Genomic DNA, 24,062 nt, shown 5'->3' on the forward strand with positions numbered 1-24,062 from the left:
TGACAAATATGGTATGAAAATCAGCAATAGAAAGACAAAAACTATGAAAATAGGAACATGGAAAATATCATCTACATCCTGAATGGAGAAGACCCTATAGATCATGTAAACTATTTCAACTATTTAGGCACAATTTTCCTAAAAATTGTGTCTAAATAGTTGAAAAATGGGAATAATCAGAAGAATAAGCAAATATGTCAAACATAAATGAGCAGTATACAATACAGTGTTCGAACCAATTGTAACATATGGATCTGAGAGTTGGGTTAGAAATCAAGTGGTTGATCAAAGACTAGAGACAGTTTTATGAGAAAAATTAGAGGTATGAACAGATATCATCATGCTAAAGCTCACAAGTTTTTTATCAAAAACACTTTTATTATATTTAGGTCAGAGTTCCTTTTAGGAAAGCGTGTATTTCATTCTACATATATTCTAACTTTATATAATACAAGAGATATCACTTTTATTTTCACTATTCACAAAAAGTCATGCAAGTTAATGAAAGTTACAAATTTTCTTATTCACAAATGTATTACTGTGATTTTCTGTTCTTTATAACTAACCTTTATATATCAGGCACTGAATGATCCATAAATTTCTTAATTAGACCACCAGAAATACTATGAAAAAGAAATTTTAAAAAAATTATCAGAACTTGCTTTTTTGTTTTAATTTCTGTGTCTTAAAGATACAATTTTTAGTGAAGATGGCAAATGCTCTTTATATCTGTTCCAATATATATATATATATATATTAATAACATATAATTTATATGTTATTAATATATTAATATATCATGCTATTTATATTAAATAATATAAATAACATGAGAAAGCTCTTACATAGGTAATTATAAAAATATAAAATTTCTTGGTATCTTTAACGTATAATAAACCCAAGGTAAAAAAACTTTCTACATCTTTCTCTCATTCATAGATTTTTATTAATAAAGTCAAGCACCTTTTTGTCTACTTGTTTATGAGATATATACGACTTCTGCATTACTTCAACCTTGGTATCTCTTCTGGGTCTGGGGCCCACTGATGAGACCTCAATAAAGGTTGAAACTAGTCTGGGCAGTAGCCAGTCCCATTATGCATGATCGAAAGTGGGTGTGCTTTGCATTATGGGATACATACTAAGGCAAGTGATATGAAGTCATTAGCCTCTATATACAAGTAGCTCAGACGTGAATATATTTCACGCGCAAAACTTTGTTTTGCTTACTTGGGAAAATAATTAAAACCAAGTATAAAATTTCTTGGTATCTTTAATGTATAATAAACTCAAGGTAAAAAACTTTCTACATCTTTCTCTCATCCAGAGATTTTTATTCATAAGATCAAGCAACTTTTGTCTACTTATATATATAACTTCTGCATTATTTCAACCTTGGTATCACTCCTGGGTCTGGCACCCACTGATGAGTCCTCAATAAAGGTCGAAACCAGTGTTTGAGTAGTGACCCTTCCCATTATGCACTGCATTATACATGCCCGAAAAGGGGGGGGGGTGCGCATTGCATTATATACATACATACTATATGCTCCTTCTTACATCTCTCCCGAGCTCTTAAGGAAGAAGCATAGGAAGACTGAGGGTTTGTCAGATAAGTGTCGATGTGCTGACAGCAAAAAGAAAATACGATTGAAATCTGATGCCAAAGAACAAGAGAAAAGACAGTCCCCAGTCAAGCAATCAGGGTTGGATCAAAAAATCAGCTACTAAAAACAAAGACAAAAAAATAAAATTCAAGTCTGTAAAGGATGGAATATCAATAAGTACATGGAATGTCCATACACTATGGGCAACTGGAAAATTGCAGTTGCTTCAGGAAGAAATTTAGAAATACAGATGCAACATCTTGGGTATTTCAGAAATGAGCTGGACACTGTCAGAAGAAACAAAAGGTGGAAGAGTTCTCTGGTCAGGAAATGAAAGTAAGCATGAAGCAGGCATACGTTTCCTGCTAAGTAACAAGGCCTGTCAGGCAATGATAGGATACAAACCAGTTAGTGAAAGGATAATAGTTGCAAGATTCAGTGCCCTACCATTTAATATCATGACCATTCGAGTATATGCGCCCACTGCAGAGAGCGCAGATGAAGACACTGAGAGATTTTACAGAGATCTACAACTGGAAATTGATGAGGTACCGAAGCAGGATATACTCATCACTGGAGGAGACTGGAATGCAAAGATTGGCAGAAATAACACAGGATGGGAAAGGTTATGGGAAAATGTGGATATGGAAAAAGAAATGAACGAGGAGAGATGCTTTTGAAATTTGCCACTGATAACAACTTGATTATTTGCAATACCAAATTGCAACAAAAAGATTGTCGTAAATGGACATGGTGCTCCTTCGATGGCAGGCATAGAAATATGATCAACCTGATATTAATAGATCAGAAATGGAGAACATCAGTTCAACAGTGCAGATCATTCCAAGGAGCTAATATTGATTCGGACCACAGCTTAGTGATTGCGAATATAAGACTAAAACTGAAACAGAAATACAAAGGAAAGTTCCAAAAGGCTAGAGACATCTCAAGACTAAATGAAGACAGGCTAAGAACAGCATATCAAAACATACTGGAAACTAACCTTAAGACCACAAGGGAAAACAAAATAAACACGAGCAGAACGACTAACTACAATACTAGAGGAAGTAATTCCTGAAAAAGAGAAGATTAATAAGAAATGGATAACTCAGGAAATCCTGAAATTGATACAAGATAAAAGAGAACTGAAACTTAAGAGAGAGAGAGAGAATTCAGAGGCAGCAGACCAGTTATACCGTCAAAAAACTGGAGAACCAATGCAAAGACATTGAACAGTACTATGGAGAACACAAAACTAGAGAGGTCTATAAACTTATAAGAAATGTATAGGAAGTGGCAAACAAGATCAGTAGCAGTCAAAGATGAAGATGGTAAAGTACTGATGGACAAGACTGAAATCATACACAGATGGACAAGATATTGCAGTGAACTATACAAAAATCAACTAAATAATACTGCAACAGAAGTAATCAAAGAACTAAAAGCAATCTCTCCACCAGAAAAGATCTTTGAAAATGACATCTCGGAAGAGGAGGTGGATAAGGCTACAAAACACCTCAAGAACAACAAGAGTCCTGGAAATGACAACATAATAGGCAAGATGCTAAAATATGGGGGAGAATTGGTTGTAAAAGAAATGCATAAGCTATGCAATGAAATATGGAGATCAGGGTATGTCCCCGAAGAGTGAAAGAAATCAGTCTTGATTTGTTCTTCATAAGAAAGGCAGTGGCAGTGCTTTAGAATGCACCAATTACAGAGCTACTGCACTCATCTTGGCAAAGTGCTGATGAAAATACTTAGAGAATGCCTGAAGGGTCATATGGAGGTACATCTTCCTGATGAGCAAGCCAGATTTCGAAAAGATCGAAGTACAGTGCAACAAATACTCGCACTAAGATTAATAGCAGAGAAAGTGCGAAGAAAGAACAAAAAAATATACTGCTGTTTCGTGGACTTCCAAAAACATTTGATAATATTGACCAAAATATAACATGGGCTGTCTTGGAATCCTATGGTGTGGACAATAAATTGATCCACCTGTTGAAAGATATAAACAGCCAAGCGAAAGCAACAGTCAGGATAGCAGGTGTGACTGGAGATTGGTTTGCTACTAGTCAAGGCACAAGACAAGGAGACCCAATATCACCAACTATCTTCATCACACATCTGGGAAGGACACTAGATAAGATCGAAGAAGAAGGTGGAGGCATTTCAATAAATGGAATGAGAATAAACTACCTCTGCTTTGCAGATGACATCATCCGAGTGAGAAGATGCAGCAAGACTGGAAAGGACACTACAAACACTATACACACAAAGAAAAAGATATGGACTAAATGTCAATTTTGAAAAAAACTAAAACAATGATATTCAGACAGCAGGAGTTACTAAACAAAGTTATCATTGAAGGATATCAACTGGAAAATGTGGAACACTTCACATATCTTGGATGCCACATGATGCATGACTTGGACCCAAAAAAAAGGTAAAAATTAGAATAGCCAGCGCAACAGCGATTTTAAAAGCCATGGACAAAATATGGAAGAGCCAAGCTATAAAGATGCACACTAAACTGCACATTGGAAACCTGTATCTTCAGCAGCATGCACTATGGATGTGAGGGCTGGGTACTCCTGAGAGAATCTGAAAGGAGGATATTGGCATTCGAGAGAAAGTGCTATAGAAAGATCTTGAGGATAAGCCGAATCCAGAAAGTGAACAATGAGGAAATCTATAGACAAATACAACCAAAAGAAAACCTGATATAGAAAATAATCAAAAGGAAACTATGTCTATTTGGCCATATATGTAGAATGAACGATGAGAGAAAATTAAAAACGTTGCTGTTTGGAATGATTGAAGGAAAGAACAAAAGAGGAAGACCAAACAGAGAATGGGGCGATGACATCGTCAAATGATGCAGAAACTCTATACACAAACTGACTCATCTTGCACAAAATAGAATGCAGTGGGAGAATCTTACCAAGATGGCATCAGACACCTACAGGCATTGAACCCATGGTTGTTGTTGATTGACGAAGGCAAGCAATATGAAGTCATTAGCCTCTATATACAAGTAGCTCAGGCATGAATATATTTCACGAGCACAACTTTGTGTTTGCTTACTTGTGAAAAGAATTAAAACCAAGTATAAAATTTCTTGGTATCTTTAATACACGCACACATATGTATATTCCACTTTCTGTACATCTTGTTCTTAAACATTTCATCATCTTTATTGTCATTTTATCCAAGTGTACACATGCACAATTTTTTTTTTTTTTATTAATCCCATCATGAAAGTTGGTAACATATACCATAATTAGTAGCATGAATAGACAAAATGGATTAAATATACTTTGGAGACCAATCATGAAACTTTTTTGAAGGCCTCAAACAAGCAAGGCAGGTATCACATATTAAGAGACAAACAATTAAACATATCCACCATAGTTGAGGGAAGATACTACCCACTCGACCAACTAGCCTGGCATAATTAATATTTCATTGACTTGTTTTCTATCGATGACTTTCTTCGAAACTGGTCTAGTATTTATCAGTTCTCTCATTAGTTCATTTTTTTCTGTCCATTTTTGTTTCAAACACTTGTTTTGCAAAATTTTAATTTTCAATTCTCTTTATGTGTTATCTTAGATTAGCTCTGCTAAAACATTCCTAAATATTAATGTTGCCAAATTCTTTTCTGATATTTTCATTTCTAATATGGTTCTGTTCTTGATGATGTCTACCCTCCCACCCCCCAAATTCCCAGTTTTTCCAATCAAACTTAGATATTAATTTGTCTTTTGTTCCATGTATAATTATTACATTGATACCCACCATATCAGCCTTATTTATCGTTTTATTTATTTCCATATTTAGTTTGCAATCTTCAATAAAAATTGTGCTGAAATAACTAAAATGCATTACTTGTTTCATTGGTTCATTAGTAAAAATGAATTGAATGCTGTTTGTTTTTCTGTTTCTTTACAGAATTTTTATGTTTTACGAATAATTTGCATATCAAATTTACTGCAGAAATAATTTAATTTCATTACAGATTATTGAAGTCCTGCAGACAATTTATCATCATCATCATCATCAAATTCCTGCCATGTACCCTCAAGGGGTGTACAGGATATGATAGTACTACATGAAAAAAATTACATCATTACTAACTTCCTATCTACAATTTTCCTCCAAATCAGTCTGTTACTTGTCAAGACTCCAACATTATCAGATCTTATATTTCTATCGTCTAAGGCACTTTGTACCGTATCAATCCCACCTATATCTTGGTCTTCCTCTGGGTCATTTTCCTGCCAACCTGGCAGAGAACACTTGTTTTGCTAATCTTTCCTCGCCCATTATTGGAGATGATAATAAGACCTGAATAGAGTTGAGAGTTAAGCTTCTCACAAAGACCTAAGCTTTATAACTATATATATATATACAGGGTGTTCGGGATAAATTTGACAGTTTCGTAAGGAAAAAGAAAATCTTCTTTGTATCTATTAAATTTAATGATTTGACAAAAAAACATTACAGGCAGAGTTAATTACAATACTATCAACAAGATTTACTCAAAATAACCACCATTAGCATCGATCACAGCTTCAATTCTGCTTCGGAACCTCGAACAAGCTGATGCTACAGTCTCCCTGGGAAGGGCCGCAAAAACTGTTTTAATTTTATCCATTAACTGGGCTTTTGTATTACTGGAAGTGCGATTGGTGTCTTTTTCAACTGCGCCCCATACAAAATAATCCATGGGGTTAAGGTCTGGGGAGTTTGGAGGCCAAACATTTGGACTGGTGAAGTCGTAGAAATTTTCAGACAACCATTTTTGACTTTTCCCAGAGGTGTGGCAAGGGGCCGAATCCTGCTGCCATACATACGGCCTACCATTGGCTACCCTTGTTATCCAGGGCTTGACTACAGTTAGCAACTCCACGAACAAAGCCCGAATTCCAATGCCAGGGTTCTTCAACACCTGTTCCTGCAGATTTGCGAGGAATTCTGCTGTACGAACGCAATCAGATCGTCTGCTAGGGATCTTTCTTCTTGCTACATCCTCGTAGTCACCATTGCAAGTCTCTAGTTCATGCCTGATTGTTTTTACTGTATTCAGGGAGCATTGGGCAGCAGTCGTAATATCCTTATTTTGATGGCGGGCACGAATCATCATGATACAAGTTATTCTCTTCCATGATTCAGGTGGGTTCCAGCTATCCATCCTTTCTGACATCTTGTATATGAATGAAGAAGGGTCCAAACTTTTAAATGAAGAGAAGTGTGTGTTAATACATGTAACTTACGGAAAAATATAATTAATTATAAATATGTCAAATTTATCCCGAACACCCTGTATATGGAAGTATTAAAAATAAAATATAAAAGAAATGATATGGAGGTATAAAAGACACTCTAGTTAGGTCAAATTCAGCTCTCAGAGTACCTATCTGAAAAAATGGAAACTAAAGTGAGTTTTACAGAAGAATTTCCCTGCTGAGTATTGACAAAGATGATAGCAAAAATTGGAAGAAAACTTTGGAAAGAACAAGCCGGATTCAATCAAACAGGGTGGTCAGGATCAGATTTTTACTTTATGACAAATAGTCAAGATATTATGGGAACATAACTAGGCTCTGTTATTAAATTAGATTTATGGATTTAACTACTGTTTGAGATAAACAATTCTAAGATTCAATTTACACATTATATTAAGATCAAAATGAATTGTAAGCTACATAACATCTTAGACTAATTAACCTGCCTAGCCAGACCTTGTGGAACAAAAAAATTAAAATAATAATAAAAAAAAAATAAGTAAAAATGAGCGAGACCTTCACAAAAACAAACAAATTTAAATAAAAATTATGGTCTCAAAAATTTCTAGTTTTGGTCTACACATACAATCCTGACAACACCCATTCTCAGATTGCCATATCAAGCTATAACAACACTAATCTCTACAAACAAAATTAACAAAGATCACATCTGATATTATCTATTAAAAGAGGGGTAGTTAACAAACAAGCAATTTTTTTATGACTGTAGGCTAAAATACATAACTTATAGGGCAAAGAATTAACAGGAGTAAGCTGTGAATGAATACAAAAGTGACACTATTAACTATAACTGTTCAAAAATGAATGTGATTGGCTGATCTAATTAACTTTTATTTTTTATTTTATTTTATTTTTCATTATTACATTGATACCCACCAGTTACTTATTTTTAATATTCTATTTATTTTTTTACTACAAGAGGTCAAGCTAGGATGGTTAAATTATAGTTTTAGACATTATGTAGTGTATATGTATGTAAACATTTGACAATATAAAAGTAGAAACATAGAATTTTAATGTTATAAAAGTTTTTTTTATCTCAAACAGTAGCTGAGTCCATATATCTAATATAATGAGTGCTATTCACCATTCAACCACACTAAAAGAAAACAACTAGGATCTATATTTAAGTTTTGTAGATCTCAAAAACAGACAACATGCCATAGATAAAGGTTTTTGAAAAACTGACTAACTGTGGTAACAAATTTGTCATCAGCAATAAAAAGACAAAAACAGCAGGAATGTGGACTACAATAATAATGTAGTGTTCTGGTTGACTGAGTGATCAGCATATCACTCCAACTAACAGGTTATGAGTTCAAATCATGCTGTGAGCATGGATCTTTGTGGTTGTCTTTAGGTGGGATATGAATTTCATACTCTGGTGTGAAACCACCATCCCATTTACTGAGGTGGCTTGAAAAAGTTCCAGGTTTGGTCTCTATAGTATGATTTCTAGGCTATGTAAAAAATAAATAAAAATACAATATATATAATTAATAATAAAAATAAAATAGGAAATAAATGCTTAGCTCATCTATAGTACAAATGTATTATAGGTTTTTGTAAGCTGCGAATGAATATTTTTTATTCATTTGCAGCTTTATCACGTTAATTCTTCACCTTACTTATGGGTGGGAACTTTTCATGTATATATATATGGTCGGAGCCACACACACACACACACACACACACACACACACACACACACACATAAAAAAAGTGGAAATGGATAATATACCAAAATTCTGAAACTTTCATACCTCATGCTTTCCTAAAATATTTTATGAATTTCATGCCACACCTTCAGAATAAGTACAAAACACAAATATGACATGAAAATTAGGTTAAGAATATAAATATTATTTCATGACAAAGTCAAATCTAAACTTTTCAAATATAAAGTATTGCTGCAAGAGGTGGCTTCTTGTGTTATACTGTTAAGTCAATTTAAATTTTTAAAATATGCCTAAGTTAAGCATGTATGTCATCTTTTACTTTCTAAAACTGCTGAGACTATGAGTTTGTATTCTTCAATATTGTGACAGTTAAACTACTTCAAGTAAAGGATTTTAAAAATGCTTTTCCATATACAGTAAAGTGTTTTGTATCAACAGCATGTGTTATCCTGCCAAGAAGACAACTTTCATCACAGGGAAAGGGCAAACCACTGCTTTGAGAATCAATCTCTGATATATCCTACTGATAAGTTGTAAGTCACCATTAGCACTGGAGAAAGTGCAGGATGATGGTTTGATGTTAAATCAGGTATTACATAAGGTTACAAAATATCTCGACGATTATTTATCATCTATATGGATCACATTATGAAGGAAAGTGAAATTAAACTGAACCATTAATCAAAGTTGGTGATTTAAACTCAGTTCTTTACTTTAGTACATGACATTATATTTTTAAATAAATCCAGACCAAGTCTTCATAATTCTTTAACAAAAAACCGACTAACTGTGGTAACAAATTTGTCATGCGGTAAAAAAACACTCAACAAGGCATGCAGTCAGGAATACATATCCATACTTGAAGTAGAAAAAGCCATCAAAGGCCTGAAATGTGAAAGGGCAGCAGGAATAGATGATATTCGACCAGAAATGCTTAAGTATGGAGGGGTATAAAAATCTTACAATGGCTTCACTGCATAGGTTCAGAAGGCCTGCACAGAGGGACAAATTCCAGATGATTGGAGTAAAACTCTCATAGTACCCATATATAAAAGGAAACTAAAACTGAATGTGAGAATTACAGAGGTATTTCCCTACTGAATGTTCCTGATAAAATTTATGCAAGTATACTTGAGAAACAGTTGAGAAGGATTGTGGAAGAAAAGCTTTGTGAAGAACAAACTGGATTCAGGCCAAACACAGGCTGTCAGGATCAGATTTTCATTTTACAACAAATAGTTGAGAAATCATGGGAATATAACAAAGATTTTTATTTAAGTTTTGTAGATCTGGAAAAGGCATATGACAAGGTACCAAGAGAGAAGCTATTCAAAAAGCTAGTTATATGGTGTCAATGGGGCATTATATCAAGCAATACTTAGTCTTTATTTGAGTTGTAAGTCATCATCATCAAATTCCTGCCATGTACCCTCAAGAGGTGTACAGGATATGATAGTACTACATGAAAAAAATTACATCATTACTAACTTCCTATCTACAATTCTCCTCCAAATCCGTCTGTTACTTGTCAAGACTCCAACATTGTCAGATCTTATATTTCTATCGTCTAAGGCACTTTGTACCATATCAATCCACCTATATCTTGGTCTTCCTCTGGGTCGTTTTGCTGCTAAAGTGTTCTCTACCTGGCAGAGAACACTTGTTTTGCTAATCTTTCTTCGCCCATTCTGTTTAAGTGACGATACCACCTGAGATTAGCTCTGCTAACGCATTCCCGGATGCTGACAATGTCAAGTTCTTTTTTAATATTCTTGTTTTTAATATGATATTGCCATTGATGCCATCTGTTCATGCCTATAATCTTTCTCAGACCTCTCATATCTGCGGTCTCTAGTCTTTGGTCAAGTGTTTTACTTCTGGTCCAGCTCTCAGATCCATAAGTTAAAACTGGTTTGAACACCGTCTTGTATACAGCTAATTTAATGTTCCGACTAATTTCTCTCTTATTCCACAACTTTATCATTACTTCCTACCGCTGTATGGTAGGAAGTCAATTTATTCAATTGACTTCCTACCATACAGCTTTGCTGATTCTGTTGTCTATTTCTATATTTAATTTACCATCTTCACTAAAAATCGTGCCTAAGTAGCTGAAATGTTTTACTTGTTCCACAGGTTCTCCATTCACAACACAGTTGACATTTTTAATGATTCTGACTATTTTCATTGTCTTTGTCTTTTTATTGCTGACCTTCATATCATATCTATTAGAACAGTTATTCAATTTAGTCAGAGAATCTTGCAGACTTGTAGCGGATTTATTTAGAAGTATAACATTGTTAGCATAAAGCAAAAATGCTGACATTAACATCTCCAATTTTGATATCATGTTTAATACCACTTTCCTTCATAATTTGATCCATATAGATAATGAATAACAGAGGGGATAATGTACATCCTTGTCTCACACCAGATTTAACATTAAACCATCTTCCTGTACTTCCTTCAATTCTAACTGCTGACTTACAACTCAAATAAAGACTAAGTATTGCTTGATATAATGCCCCATTCACACCATATAACTGTAGCATATTGAATAGCTTCGCTCTTGGCACCTTGTCATATGCCTTTTCGAAATCAACAAAACTTAAATACAGATCTTTGTTATATTCCCACGCTGTCTCGACTATTTGTCGTAAAGTGAAGATCTGATCCTGACAGCCTCTATTTGGCCTGAATCCAGCTTGTTCTTCACCCAGCTTTTCTTCCATAATTCTTCTCAACTGTTTCTCGAGTATACTTGCATAGATCTTGCCAGGAACACTCAGCAGGGAAATACCTCCATAATTCTCACATTCAGTTTTATTTCCCTTTTTATATATGGGTACTATGAGAGCTCTACTCCAATCATCGGGAATTTGTCCCTCTGTGCAGGCTTTCTGAACTATGCAGTGCAGCCACTGTAAGACTTTTATACCACCATACTTCAGCATTTCTGGTCGAATATCTACTCCTGCTGTCTTTCCACATTTCAGGCCTTTGATGGCTTTTTCTACTTCAAGTATTTATATGTATTCCTGACTGCATGCTTGGTCAGTGTTTTTTACCACTGTGCTGTCACCACTGCTTGTTCCATTTAGCAGTTTTTCAAAGTAATTACTCCATACTTCAAGGAAATCTTTTTCTCCCATTTTCATGTCACCTTTATCATCTCTAACTCCTTTTACAGCACTCTTTCCTCCATTCCTAAGCTTCTTCAACAACCTCCAGAATATTTAGTCACCTTCTTGATATTTATTTTCTATATTGAACCTGAAGCAATTCGAGCGTCATGGAAAAAAACTGTGGCCTTCTAGAATTTACCAAGATAACTATGGTGATACACAAAAAGAGGAAATTCAAAACATGCATGTTATGGTTAAAAATATAAATCCAGATGTTGAAATTTCACAAACAGATGTTACGGAATGGATTACAGGTAGAACCGAAAGTGAATTAAAAATCAAATCAGATGCTGAAATTATAAATATGACAATGCAGAATGAATTAGAAGACGATGATGACGATGAAGAACTCGAAGAAAAAAAAGTAAAACATGGAGAGGCAGTTGACAGCTTCAATATGTGTATAGAATGGGCTAAGCAGAATGATACGCCATACCACAAAATTTTGTTTCTAATGCAGCTCTGAGAAGAAGCATTCGAAAAAAGTTTCAGTAACCTTTTTTACAAAGAAATAAAAAAAACTTTTTGTGTTATTTTGTGAAACTTTTTTTGTTTTGTACAAGAAAGTGATATTTTTTACGCAAATTAAATTATTTACTGCACTATGCAATTTTATTAAATCAGAGTCCTCAATAATACAGTACATACACTTTTTGGGCATCCTTCATGTGGATCATCAAGGCTGGTACAGCGACGTTTAATTTTTACGTTACAGTACAGTAGCTTTTTTTCTATTAGTTACCTCATTTATTTACAGAATTAAATTAACGTATCATTAGAATCTGATTATTTTTGTCTTAAACGCTAGTTATTGTTGCCTCTTGGGGGAAATTTGCTAATCCGAATGAGCACGGTTTTTATTAGTTCGGATTAGCGAGATACCACTGTATTTAGATCCCTAACAAGAACCAAATTTTCCTTTTTCATTGTATCAGTTGCTTTTTCTAAAGACTCAAAAAATTCCTCCACTTCTACGTTAGTAGAACCTTCTGTGGGACCATAGGCACAAATAAGTCTCATTGTCCAGTTCCCCCATTCTCATATTTGCCCACATTACTCTACTTGAGACTGACTGCCATTCAAGAAGATTAGCCTCGTATTTTGTGTTGAATACTATGGCTACTCCTTCTTTTCCTTGATTGTCATTGCCTGAATATAACATTTTGTATTTATTGCTCAGAAAGATCTCACCAGTTTTTGTCTTTTTAGTTTCAGTCACCCCTATTATGTCGATCTGGTACTTATCTAATTCCTCAGCTAGTTCCGTTTCTTTGCCATTCAGGTTTCTTATGTTGATAGTACTGATCTTTAACTCTGGTGATGTTGAGTTGGGGTGTGTTTTCAGATTTGTTCCAGTGGCTGACTTTTCGCTGTTCGCCCTGGAAAAAACAATGGGGGCTTTGTTTAACCGGGCGACGCCCAGCCAGCATGAAATTTTGTCATGTTGTACCATCATTTTTTATTTTGGTTTAACCAATAAGAATACAATTTGGTAGGCTAAATCCCAAATTACCAGCCCATCCTCATTCGTTCAGTATCCAAGTAGATACCCAACATGGTGCACCACGAGAAGGTGAGGATTGGACATTAGGTCAGAAGCCCTGGTCGGTTCTCCGCATTCCTTTAAAGGCTATGTGGAGGTCTCCTCTCGGTTATATAGCTTTGACCCTTAAGCACCTCGAGTTGTAAGTCAGCAGTTAGAATTAAAAGAAGTACAAGAAGATGGTTTAATGTTAAATCTGGTGTCAGATAGGGATGTACATTATCCCCTCTGTTATTCATTATCTATATGGATTGCATTATGAAGTATTAAACCTGATATCAAAATTGGAGACCTTAATGTCAACTCTTTGCTTTATGCAGACGATGTACTTCTAAAGAAATCCGCTAGAAGACTGCAAGTTTCTCTGACTAAATTGAATAACTGTTGTGATAGATATGGTATGAAGGTCAGCAATAACAAGACAATGAAAATAGGCTGAAACATTGAAAATATCAACTGCATTGTGAATGGAGAACCTATAGAACAAGTAAAACATTCAGCTACTTGAGCATGATTTTTAGTGAAGATGGTAAATTAAATATGGAAATAGACAACAGAATCAACAAAGATGATATGGCAGGAAGTCAACTGAATAATTTCTCTATTATATGGAATAAGAGAGAATTAGTCAAAACACTAAATTAGCTGTATACAAGACAGTATTCAAACCAATTTTAACTTATGGATCTGAGAGCTCGGTCAGAAGTAAAACACTTGACCAAAGACTAGAGACCGCTGATATGAGAGTCCTGAGAAAGATCAGCGGTAACAGATGTCATCAATGACAATATCATATTAAAAATGATTATATTACGAAAGAACTTGACATTGTCAGCATCCAGGAATGCGTTAGCAGAGGTAATCGCAGGTGGTATGGTCACTTAAACAGAATGGGAGAGGAAAGATTAGCAAAACAAGTGTTCTCTGCCAGGTTGGCAGAAAAAAGACCCAAAAGAAGACTAAGATATAGATGGATTGATATGGTAAAAAGTGCCTTAGAAGATAGAAATATAAGATCTGATAATGTTGGAGTCTTGATAACGATCCGATTTAGAGGAAAATTGTAGATAGGAAGTAATGATGTAAATCTTTCATGGTACATAGCAGGAATTTGATGTGATGAGTTCTTGTTTATCTTAAAACCCAACTTGTTTTTCACAAGTTTTCCCTTCAGTGATTTTTCTTAAACTTTTATCAAAAATGTATGCATAAATCATTCCTGGAAATCTCATTAAAACATTTCTGTTTAAAAAATAACTAGAGAAATTAAGTTTCTCTGTAAATTTTGTATATGTGGTGTGAATTTTTAAAATCCTAACTGGTAATAACTTTGTGAAAATGATTATATAATTCCAATGTGTTCAGCTGTGAATTAACTGCACTTTACTATGGGCCTGGATTTTGGAAAGTAATGAATTTATAACTGCACCCCCCATCTGTTTCTTTTTTTTTAAGGAAATCTTCTAAGTAAACAACAGTTTTGAAGTTTTCTGTTCTCAAGATGAGTTGAGTCCCACATGCATGGATAAAAGCCGTCCACCATTCTCAGTCTAAAGCAAGCTCTTTGATATGCCAACAGTTCTGAAAGGCCAATGCTGTTGGCCAAAGAGCTTCATGCCATGTTGGTCTTGGTATTCCTCTGGGGCTTATTGTGCCCTCAAATACCAGGCAAGGAAGTCTGTCTACCAGCAGAGCTGATGCTTAACTATGTTAAGAATTGTTGAGTTAGATATTGAAATACAGAACTTGTGCATTGGTCTTATGTTCTGTCCAATAAGTTCTGTTTATTTTCCTGAAGCATTTCATTTCAAAAGATAACAGTTTTCTCTCTGTTTCTTTTTTTAAGAAACAGAGAGGAATTTTGAGGTTTTTCAAAATTTTATTAAGTTTATTCTTCTTTGACCATAAGATATACTGTGGAGAGTGTTTTTTTGCTGCTATATCATTTAAATTTGAAGTCAAGTATGCTCCTAGGTAATTAAAACCATTAACTTGTTCTATGGTTTCCTGATTAAGTGCAAGCTGTATATCTTCTGTGTGTTTCAAATTTTTCATTATCTTTCTTTTACTTGAACTTATAATCCTAATAGAATTTCTGCAGGTTTCTTGTAATTTTGCAAGCATATATAATGTGTGATTGGTCTTTCAATGACTTACTCCTTTTGTCAAGGACAATGTTTCTTTAATGAGTTTTTGGATGAATATGTTAAAAAGGAATGGGGGAGAGTGGACATTTTTGCTTAACTCCTCATTTGATTTCAAGCTCTTTAGTTGCGATATTTTTATATTGAACTACTGCATTTGTATTCTGATAGTAGTTTGAAACAAATCTTACTGTTTCAAACTGTATTTTTTTCTTTGCTAATATTTGAATAAGTTGTCCTCTAATAACAGAATTAAGTGCTTGTTTAAAATCCACAAATCAGCAATAAAGGTCATTTCAGTCAGAGTATGAAGAGTAAAGATTTGTTAACTTGTATTTTTGTAAAGTCAGCTTGTTCTTCTATTAGCTGTTTGCAAATGTTATTTAGATGATTCTGTATTATTTTTAGAAAGATTTCACGAGGATGTCAAAGAAGAGTAATTGGTCTATAATTGTTACAGTTTTGAATATCACATTTTTTATGTATAGGCAAGATGTTGCCAATTTTCTAATCATTTGGGATACACCCAATGAAAAGTTTGGTTAGTTGTTTAATTAGATCAGGTCAACCATTGTCATAGAGCTCTGTGGATATTTCATCAATTCCAGGCGCTTTTGGTGATTTCATTTAAGTGAAAGGATTACCTCTTCCTCTAGTATTATGGATGCTGTCAGTATATGTGGTTAAACCTTTTATCTTCTAAGATGTTAGAGAAATAGTTGTACCACATGTGTTCTATTTCTGTAATATTTCCAGATATCTTGTCTGAAAAATCTTTCATGGTGAGAGGTGAAGGAATGTAGTCTTTAGTAATCTCATTAACTGTAAAGAAATTTGGAGTCATGTTGTAAATAGGCTTCTGTATATTTGTCTGATTTATCATTCAGCCAATTTATTTTTGCATTTGGGAACATACTGTCCATCTGGTTTTGTAAGCTTCTGTAATATATTCTATTTTTGCCATTATACAGTTTATTCAGATGTTCTTAGCCTGTCTTTTCTGCTCCCATAATCTCATTATTTCGGTGTTATCCAGTGATTATTTGGTTTAAATTTTTTTTTCTAAAAATCTGTCTGCTGAGTTAGCTATTTTTCAGAAAGTTTCATTCATTTTCAATGTTAACTTCTTCCTTTATGCATTGACGGATCTCATTTTGATATGCTATTTTAACAGCATCCAAGTGGAATTTTTCCAGAGTTGGTTTGAAGTGCTTTACTTTGTTTCTCTCACCCCCCACATTACTTAGTAAAAAATCAAACATTAGAGACATCTAGATTCAATAATAGAAACTGGAGTCAGACACAAAAAAAAAAAAAAAAAAAAAAAAAAAAAAAAAAAAAAAAAAAAAAATCAGCTAACGCCTTTTTATTCCCGTATATACGGGAGTAGGCGAGGCCATTTAGCCCTATCTAACTTTTGGAGACTGAGTGGGCAGTTCAATCTCCACTGGTACCCAATCAGAGACAGATGGCCCAAGGCTATCACTAATTAAGCGGTACGCAGTGAAGAGAGACGGCTCAAATGTGCCGCCATCTCGTGGTCTCTAACCCTAACACAATATATTAAATGTCTGAAATAATGTGGGTTCTACGGTCGATTTTCTTGAGTTTACAGGACGAAAAACCCGAGTTTCCGGGAGGAAAAACCTGCTTGCCCGTGCCAGAGATCGACTAACTCGGGAACCGGTCGAAAAAAGGCTTAGAAAAATTTCCTCTAGTCGCCGACTAGACTCGAAACCAAGACTTCCTTCGTGCGGCCTAGCGCAGTGGTGTGCAAACGCCACATCCACTGAGCTACACAGGCTCTCACCAAAAATTAGTTTGATATTATTGTTTTTAAATGCATTTCTTCAATTACAATATCATTTATCAATAGTTTAAAATAAAAAGTTGAATAATTTATGTTAACAGAACAGATGAATATGTGAAGTGAATGCTCAATAAATTCCTCATCATCCAATAAAACTGATAAGAATGTATGCACCATACCATTTTCTACAGCAGCAAAAAGCCGCTAAACCCATATCAAAGAACTAATTTTTGCTTTCAGCAGTAATAAATTAACAGTATTCACAGGGTTCTGATAGTGAGGTTATTGTTATTATTTATTATAGTAAAAGTGAAGTACTGTTACTATAATTAATATTAATATATCCTCTTGATGAAAAGGTTTAAAATGTTAATGATATCTGATTTAAAATGTTAATGATATCATGGCTTCATTAACTATATATATATATATATATATATATATATATATACCATACGCCCACAGATGTAAGACCCTTCGACACTTCTGCGCATGTCAAAAGAAGGAGAATCCATTCCGATATTAGGTAATCAATGTGTTTCTTGGGATGAATGTTTATTATTATAAGTGGGAAAATTAGCTTTTCTTTTATGAAAATTTTAGTTCTTAAAGTGGTAACTATTTTGCTTGTACAACAGTTGGAAAATTTATGTATAAAGAGAAAGAAATAAAGGATGTACGAATTGGTCACCAACAAACTTATTATATGAATTTGATTTCATACTATGAGACCATTGTTCTTCATTTGAGACAAAGTGGTTTGGAAAGGTTCCATGTTTGGTCTGTAGAGTAGAGTTTCCAGATTATCTGTTCCTTAGCCCCCATAGTACTAACGTATGATAGTCTTACAATATTACATGGATGGGATTCACATTAAAAAAAAAAAAAAAACATTGTATGCTGACGCTTCATAGAGCCGACCTTGGCAATGTGCCAAGAGTAGGCATACAATGTTTTTTTGTTTTTTTTTTAATGTGAATCCCATCCATGTAATATTGTAAGACTATCATACGTTAGTACTATGGGGGCTAAGGAACAGACGATCTGGAAACTCTACTCTACAGACCAAACATGGAACCTTTCCAAACCACTTTGTCTCAAATGAAGAACAATGGTCTCATAGTATGCAATCAAATTCATATACATCCATAAGGATAGTGAGATTTGAATCCACAGCCTGTTGGGGAGTGAAGTACTAACCTAAGTTGCAACTTAGGTTAGTACTTGCAACTTAGAAACTGGACAACTTTGTTCACTTGAATGGCTGAGTAATTAATATATCTGTTCTCCAATAAAACATGCTGAAGATATGAATCCTGTCATAAGCATGGATGCTTGTGATCATCCTTAGTTGGGAGATGAATTTCATTGTCTGGTATGAGACCACTGTTCCACTTACTGGAGTCCTGAAGTGTCTTGAAAAGCATGTTTGCTCTCTAGAGTAGGGGTTCTTGGATTATATAAGAAATAAATAAAAATAAAAAATACTATAAAATAAATAAAAAAACAGAAGAAAGTTTATAGCTTATCCACAGCATTAATGTACTACAGGTTTACAATCTTTTATGGGTGGGAATCACATAACAAACTTACTATACTGAGTCATTACGAATCATGCGATTCCTTCTTATTGGCTCACTCATGTATGTTTTTCAATGTAGAAATTCTGCTGTTTATTCTGGGTCTGTACAAAAAGGCAATGTAATATAAACTTCTGGGCCTCCTAGGTTTATAACAATAAGAACTATTTCCCTCCATTCTTATTTTTTAATTTTTCAGCTCAGTCTACAAAAGATAGATGCTATGTTTGCATTGTCTTTGGGATCATTCTTTTGTTCCTATTGGATGAAACCAACTATTCTTCCAATGTATTCAGCTCTCTCAATTTGCCAGATTTCATTTATTATTACTAGCAGACTTTAATTATTGACACTATACTTTGTTCTCCTTGAATACTTATTCTGATGTTCCAAATAATTTAATGCTAATTCATCTTGGTCTACATAGATGCATGTAGATTTGATGATGCTTTGTAAATTCTGTTAACTAAATATAAGAGGTTATACTTAAACTTACTGTACTGCAAGTTACAGTACAGTAAGTTTAAGTTGCTATTCTAATGCATTTCTCTAATGCTAAACTGAAAACAGTTAGGACAAACAATGAAGGGATGTTTTGTACTCTTTACAAAGAGGTTAATTTCAAGTTTTGTAGCAATTGCAGCAGATTAGACTAAAAATTAGACTGGCTGGAAAGTAGACAATGAGGGACACGTGGAGAGTAATCAGGAACATGGTCAGAGTTAAGGAAAGTGCAACTTTTTATTATTGTATGTATTTATTATTGTATTGTTTTGAAAAAAATTATTATATAATACCATTTGCAAAAAATGAAACCTTATACTTACTGCTTCATCATGTGGCTGTAAACAAACTCAGGCATAATTGTCAAAGTAATGATATCACCACAATCTTCTAAAATAGAATTGATATCTTTGTCTTTTAGTCCTATAACATTCTGCCCATTAACCTACAAAAATTATAACAATACAAAATGAATATAAAATTATACCTTAATTAATATTGTTGACTTCACTCAATTCAGCAATACATGAATTAAGTGAATTCAGCAATACATGGAAACCTTCGAAAAGGTACTTAAATGAGGCAGTATCTGAGTGTGTCCCTAGAGTTCAAATTGCAAATAAGGTGGAAGTGAAATGGATGTGTAAGCTTATTAAGCAAGAGATCCATAAGAAAAAGATACTATGGAAAGAATATCATGAGAATAAGGGTGAGAGGAGTTATGAAATATATAAAGTGCAGGCCAGAAAATTTACGAGTATTGTACGGAAAGCTAAATCAGAGTATGAAAAGAAATTGCCATGCACACTAAATGCAACCCAAAATAATTTTTATCACTATACTGCAAGTAAAAGAAAAAATGAATTAGAAGAATAACTTTAGTGAATGCCAACAGTATCCTTGTGTCAGAAGAGATGAGATTGTTCACTTCTCTAAAATCTATCAACCAGGTGTATGTAACATGGTGCAAGTGGTACCACTACTAAAAGAAGAGACAGAGGTGCATAAGAATAAAGTTCATGAGCTGTTGCATAACCTGGATATCAATTCAGCAATAGGGTGGCCAATGGGATATCAGCATGTGTGCTAAAGGAATGTTCAACTAAAATGGCTTGGCCCTGGATATGTTTGTATAACTTGAGTCTCATCTCAGGAAAGCTCCCACAGGAATGGAAAGAATGTATGATAATTCCATTGTACAAGGGGGGGGGGGTGCAAAAACTGATGTGTCTAACTACTGACGTATCAGTATTTCTGGAGTGGTCGTGAAGATGTTAGAGAAGTTGGGAAGAACTACTCACATCAGAAATGGGTTGACAGACAAGGTACACTTGACAAAGAACAGAATAGGTTTACTAAACAGAAGTTATGTTTTAGCAATTTGCTCAAATTTTATAATAATATTAAGGCTGAAATGGATAAAGGAAATGGACATACTATGGTACTGTTAGACTTTGCTAAGGCATTTGATAGGATACCACATGAAAGGCTGTTGCATAAACTGGAGAATATGGGATTAGAATATGAACTACTGAGTCAGATAAGTGGGTAGCTGATGGATAGGTATCAGAAAGTGGTATATGGTGGGTGTGAATCTACCAGACTTAAGGAGAACAGTGGTGTTCCCCAGGGATCAGTCTTTGGATCACTGTTATTCAATCCATATTAAGCTTAATGATACTGGAAGGATCTGATCTGAGGCATTCAACTGTTTGCTGATGATGCAAAGATATGCAGGGCAATCAAGGATGCTACCGATATACAATTATTACAGAATAATTTGAATAAGTTGTAACAGCGGCCAATGATAATGGCTGTCAATTCAATGTGAACAAGTGTAAAGTTATGCATTTTGGCATGATGAGATTTCTAATGGCATGTTATATTGGTGGGATTATGTCACAAGAAATTGATGAGAGGTTACAAGAAGTTGATGAGGTATATCTTTAGAGTTATGGTGAAGAGGAAACTGAAATTTAAAGGATAATGAAATGAAAGAAAAGGATAAGGAAAATGAATTTTAACTCAGAGAATAACTGCAATATTGAAACAAACACATGTAACATGACATGTAAGAATAAGGAAGTCACTTTGCCTCTTTACAATGTATTGATATGACTGCACTGGACTTGTTTCCTGGATTCCTAGGGGATAAAGAAGCTGTGGGTGAAAAGAAGAGTAACAAAGATGAAATCAGGATTATGGAGACAGATTAATGGCCTGCAGACACTGATAAACAGGAGAAAGCAGGGTGATATTATAGAAGTCTATAAACTTCTGAAAGAGCATTAGAGTTTATCAACTGATGATATTTTTCATTATTCTAAGGTGAAGAGAGGATAAGGGGAGGCATCTGTGGAAGTTTTCTTCATCTACAGTTAAGAAAGGAGTGAGGGCTAAATTTTTCTCTCATAGAGCAGTGAGCGAGTGGAACAATTTGCCTGTTGAACTGGTGAGCGCATCCAGTGTGAATGAGTTTAAGAGAAGGTATGACATCTGGTGTAGGTGATCTACAGCCTCCCTTGATGAGTCCTTGACTCCCTGGAGGTCTCCGATGATGAATAATTATAATGTGCAATATTAACAAATAACGTATATACAGAGCATCTTGGAAAAGATGTGCATATAGTTATTAAACAAATATGTATAGTTATGGCAAAGCACAATTTTAATGTTTTAATATTCTCTAATTAGCAGGGTATACATCTAACAGATGGCATTAGTTTGCAAAGACAAAACAAGATACCCATAATGGAAATCTTAAAAAAAAAAAAAAAAAAAAATACGGTACATAACTGTTTGAATAACACAAAGTTAGTTTGCAGTAGTAGTAGTGGTATCTGAAAATGCATGTGAAATTCAAAGGTGGCAGAAATGCGGATTTTCAACAGAACTCCATCGCAAAAAATGATTTGAAGAAATTATAATGAATTACTAGGAACAGTACTTAAGATGTGAGCAAGCAATGATTCTGGAGATTGCTCATCATTGGCTGAGGAAAATTTGGCTATGGTCTTATAGGACTTATAGTCTGTATTATGATGTATCATTCAGGGATATAAGTGGGACAATACTTTCTGAACAGGAGAGTCACACATGGTGTAACGTGTAACACTTTAACATGTTAAAAATATCCATTGTGACTGCCATTATCATTTGCATGGAGGAGATGAGAATGTTTGTTACCAACAACACTAAGTTCCTTTTCCATTATCCAGGTGCTATGTCAAGCTGAAGTGTAAGTAAGCTCCCAACTTATCTAATCCTGGCTGACTTTTACTTGTAGATCTACCTGAAAAATGTAGTGTACAGAAGCAAACCAGCCACACTTAAAGAAGAAGGAAAGAAATTGAACATTGCAGCAATGACATCTACCCCAATAACTAGGGCTTGACAAATTATGTAAAATATTACTTGCCAAGCAAAAAATGTACTTGCTCAAGATCCCCCCCCCCCCCCATTTTTAAAAATAATATATCCAAGTAGTCAACAGGAGTTTAATAAAGTGATTAGTGATTATGAAGATTGGTGATTTCCTTTGTGTGAGAACTACTATTCAAAGAAGGAAAAGTCAATAAATAACAAGTACAGAAAGAACAGTAAAAACGTTAATTTTATGAAAAATGTAATTTATTTGCATTCATTTTTGTTACTAGAATGGACTTGCCAGAATGAAGCCGTATGGATCTTTCTTTGGTAATTACTTTTATGCAGCAATTGAAAGTTCACTTATGAAAAATACAATTTCTCTGACATTAGATTTCTTTAGTATTGAATAACAGTTGGTGCTCTTTTAAAGTTTCTGCTCGGTCTCTGAGGTCAGTCAACCAGTTCCAAATAGCTGTCAGGCCAGCAATACCCTTATAAAACGCACTAATAAAAGTTAACATATGGATGCTTGGGCAGTTGTTGTGTTCATTTAAATAGTGCAAGTTGGGGCAATTCCAATGCCAAGAATTGTATTCTTGTAAGCTCTCAGATCAAATTTACAAAACTTTCATTTCACAAACTACAAGCATTCTTGAAATAATGTTGGATCTTTAATATCCACTTTTTCTATGTAATTTCATTGAAATGAAGCTGTATGGCTCTTTCTTTAGTAATTATTCTTCAGAGTTTCCTTAAAGTTAAAAAGATTTTCCTTAGAAACTTATGCTTTATTAAATAAAAATATCCTATTTTATCCAAGGGGTGCTTCAGGGTCAAAGCTGTATAACTGAGAGGAGACCTCCACATAGCCTTTAAAGGAATGAGGACAACCGAACAGAGCTCCTAAACTAATGTCCAATCCTCACCTTCTCGTAATGCACCCTGTTAGGTATCTACCTGGATACTGAACGAAGGAGGATGGGCTGGCAATTTGGGAATTAGCCGACTGAATTGTATTCTTATTGGCTTAAACCAGGGGTCTTCAATGCATGGCCCATGGGCCACAGGTGGCCCGCGGAGCTCTTTGCCATGGCCAGCTGGCCATTTTGAAAAAACTACTACTTAACATTAAAACGCGATTAAATAAAAAAGAATTTTAATGAAGCCCGCAGGCCAATAAGCTATACTGCAGTATTTAGAATTGTAAAAAGCTTTCCAGATTCACAAGGAACGCTGTGCATTTGATACTTTACATAAAATCCTATAAAAATAAATATTAAACAGACATGCTTCTTCAGCCATCTACCGGCACCAAGTGGTATTTAA

The 24,062-nt window shown here is 34.4% G+C and overlaps 1 protein-coding gene across 2 annotated transcripts in view; it reads right to left on the minus strand.

The window, feature by feature from the left end:
* Positions 1-397: 397 nt before the first annotated feature.
* Positions 398-24,062, minus strand: part of LOC150095224 (syntenin-1-like) — a 101,053-nt gene continuing 77,388 nt past the window's right edge. For both annotated transcript variants that reach the window (XM_090410461.1, XM_090410462.1), the window contains exons 7-8: positions 19,691-19,812; positions 398-623 (exon numbers count right to left, since the gene is read on the minus strand). In XM_090410461.1, the coding sequence (XP_090266587.1) occupies positions 569-623; positions 19,691-19,812 (177 nt within the window). In that variant the 3' untranslated portion in view covers positions 398-568. The remainder of the gene's footprint in view (positions 624-19,690; positions 19,813-24,062) is intronic.

Source organism: Typopeltis vanoorti, chromosome 20, assembly GCF_054136105.1.
Source record: "Typopeltis vanoorti isolate ZY-2024b chromosome 20, IOZ_Tvanoo_1.0, whole genome shotgun sequence".
Taxonomy (NCBI): Eukaryota; Metazoa; Arthropoda; class Arachnida; order Uropygi; family Thelyphonidae; genus Typopeltis; species Typopeltis vanoorti.